The 2742-nt window shown below is 51.7% G+C and overlaps 1 protein-coding gene across 1 annotated transcript in view; it reads right to left on the bottom strand.

Annotated features, from left to right (window-relative positions):
* CYTH1 (cytohesin 1) overlaps positions 1-2742 on the bottom strand; it is a 26954-nt gene that overhangs the window by 15232 nt on the left and 8980 nt on the right. Inside the window, exons 3-4 of the mRNA XM_007959837.1 lie at positions 310-376; positions 18-121 (exon numbers count right to left, since the gene is read on the bottom strand). Of these exons, the coding sequence (XP_007958028.1) occupies positions 18-121; positions 310-369 (164 nt within the window). The 5' untranslated portion in view covers positions 370-376. The remainder of the gene's footprint in view (positions 1-17; positions 122-309; positions 377-2742) is intronic.

Below are 2742 nucleotides of genomic sequence, written 5' to 3'. Positions count from 1 at the left end.
GGGGGTGAGGGGAGGACCTGGCCGGGTGCACGGACACTGAGAGTGGAGAACACGGGGGTGAGGGGAGGACCTGGCCGGGTGCGTGGACACTGAGCGTGGAGAACACGGGGCCCGGGAGAACCTAGCTCGTGTGGACACTGAGAAGTGTCTACGGATACCTGGCAACTGACCCCAAAGGTCAGGGCGTCTGACTCAAGGGAACATGACGTTCCCTTGAGAGTAAGGCTCAGGAAACACCTCTGGGCTCTGTGCTCCATGGAAACGCCCACGTGAAAGACCACTGACTGGTGCTATTTCCTTCCCACTCACCTTTTTAGGGTCCATGTTAAATTTTTTCCTGCCCATGGCTACCTGTTTATTCCTCTGCATGTTTTTCCTGTAAAATAACCAGCACAGCCACGTTAGCACTCACGGTAACCGGGAAGGATGAAAGATGAACTTGAGTCCCCTGTGCGCCCACTGACAGCAGGTTGGGGGTGCTCTATCCGGCAAACAGCAGGCATAAGCTTGGCTGAAAGGTCACCTGAAGCCCTGATCCTGGCCCATGCCCATTGCTCTCTCTACACGGTGGCTTTCTTACGTTTAATTAAAACAACAACAACACTTTATTAAGGTATAATTTATATACCCTACAAGTACACCCACCTGACGCATCCACAGTTGATAAACTACACGACTGTCACCATAATCCAGTGTTAGAGCATGCTCGTCACCCCAGTAAAATTCCTCACAATTGCTTACAGTCACTCCCCCTTCCAACCCTGGGCCTGGCAGCCACTGGTCATCTTCCCGTCTCCAGATCTGCTTCCTCCAGACACAGCAAAGAACACAACCACACACACTGTGGGTTTGCGCCTGGCTCTCTGACTTAATAGAATGGTTTTGAGTTTATGCATGCTTTGGTACTTACCAGCATTTCACTTCTTTTTACAGCTAAATAATATCCCAATAAGGAGCCCTGTGCAGTGATGGATAAGCACTGAGCTGCTAATCAAAATAGCATCCTGCTAAGGAGCCCTTTGGGGCAGTGGGTAAGCACTGGGCTGGGCTGCTAACCTGAAGGCCAGCAGTCTGAGCCCAGCCAGTGACCATGTGGAGCGAGACCTGGCGACCTGCCCCGGTGAAGACCACAGCCTAGAGGCCCTATCAGGCAGCTCTGCTCCGTCAGGCACGGTCGCCACAGGCTAGAACTGACTTGACAGCGCACATACCACCAGCACCAACACCATCCTGCTGGACGGATCCTCCCCACTCTGTCGATCTGGTCACCAAAGTGATGGGATTAGGTGGTTTCCAGTATGGGGCTAGTAGGAGTCATACTGCCGCCAACAGCCATGGACAAGCTTTGTGTACTCTCAAGTCTTCAAGTCTCTCTCAGGCAGATGCCCAGGAGTGGACGTTGCTGGGCTGTGTGGCGCATTTCTGTTGAACTCCTTAAACTGCCAGACGAACAGGGCTTCTCTTGACTACAACAGAATGAAACATGCCGACTCCCAGATCAGCCCACTCTGAGTGGGGTCCACACACCTCAGCACCTGCGCTCTGCCTTGTACCTTAGCCCTGCCCAGTTCAGAGTCACAGCTCTAGACCACTGCCCTAAATGTCAACAAACTACAGTCCGTGGGCTACACCCTGGCCCTCACATGGTTTTGTAAATAAAGCTTTATTGGAACACAGCCACACCCATTTGTCTGCATGACAAGGCAGTGTTGAGGAGTTGCTAAGAGACCAGAGGGCCCCTCTAGAGAGCAAGGTTAGCAAACCCTCAACCCAAACAGCACCCAGACAGCACTATAACAGACATCTGCAAGCCTTCCTGGTAGGAAACAGAATAATGACACAGTATGCTGTTATTCCAAGCAGCTCTGAACGTAGTAAAACCAAGTTGCATCAGTTCTGAGTCCAGGAAGATGACTTTAATCGTTATTTCCAAACAAATGCTACAGAGAACAGCCTAGCTCATGACTTCCGGTGGGTGATGTGGCAACTTCACGGGCACCTACAGACGCAAGACGGGGACTGCTCCTGGGTGGCACTGCCTCACCTGGGCCTCAGCGGGGGCTTTCCTGCAGCCCCCAGCAGGGGTAGTGCAGAGAGCCCTAAGCCCAAACACACTGTAAGTGTGTGCCGATCACAGCCATGCCCTTACCTGGGACACGGATTTCACCAGCTGCTCAGCTGGTTCCTTCGAAGACCCATCCCTCCGGCTCAGGGCCTGGAGCTGTTTCTCTGAGGGGCTCCCCCCATCTTCTGCATGCAGTCTCTGCACCCCAAAAGGACATCCCGAACAACACAGTCATGTTACTGTTTCTATCCCCCGCCCCTGAACTAGGACGTACAAGCTTTGGACGGATTGAAAGCCTGCAGTATGTACATATGATTTCTATTTGTTTAAACAGCATTTAGGGTCATTTCTACAAAATGGTGGCATCAGGCCTTTGATTAAAAAATGACAGTACTCCTGTGGCAAAGTCAGAACCAAGGCAGTGGTGCCGACCCGGAGAACACGTCCACCCAGTCAGAACTTCTATCTCTTTTTAGGATCCACAAGTCACTCCCCTGTTCAGGGCTTTCAATGCTGGAAAACCATCTGAGGTCCCAGATTTTTTAAAAAATAGCCTCATTGTCACACCTGGACCCATAGCTTTGGATAGTGATGAAACTCAGAAATCCTTGAGAGCTGGCAGGGATTCACACAGTGACCCCTCTTTGGGTTTCCAAGGAGGTATCTCTACAGAAGTA

This window comes from Orycteropus afer, unplaced genomic scaffold, assembly GCF_000298275.1.
Source record: "Orycteropus afer afer isolate SDZICR_OR568_19922 unplaced genomic scaffold, OryAfe1.0 scaffold00018, whole genome shotgun sequence".
Lineage (NCBI taxonomy): Eukaryota > Metazoa > Chordata > Mammalia > Tubulidentata > Orycteropodidae > Orycteropus > Orycteropus afer.
This window is presented reverse-complemented; position numbering and strand designations above follow the sequence as displayed.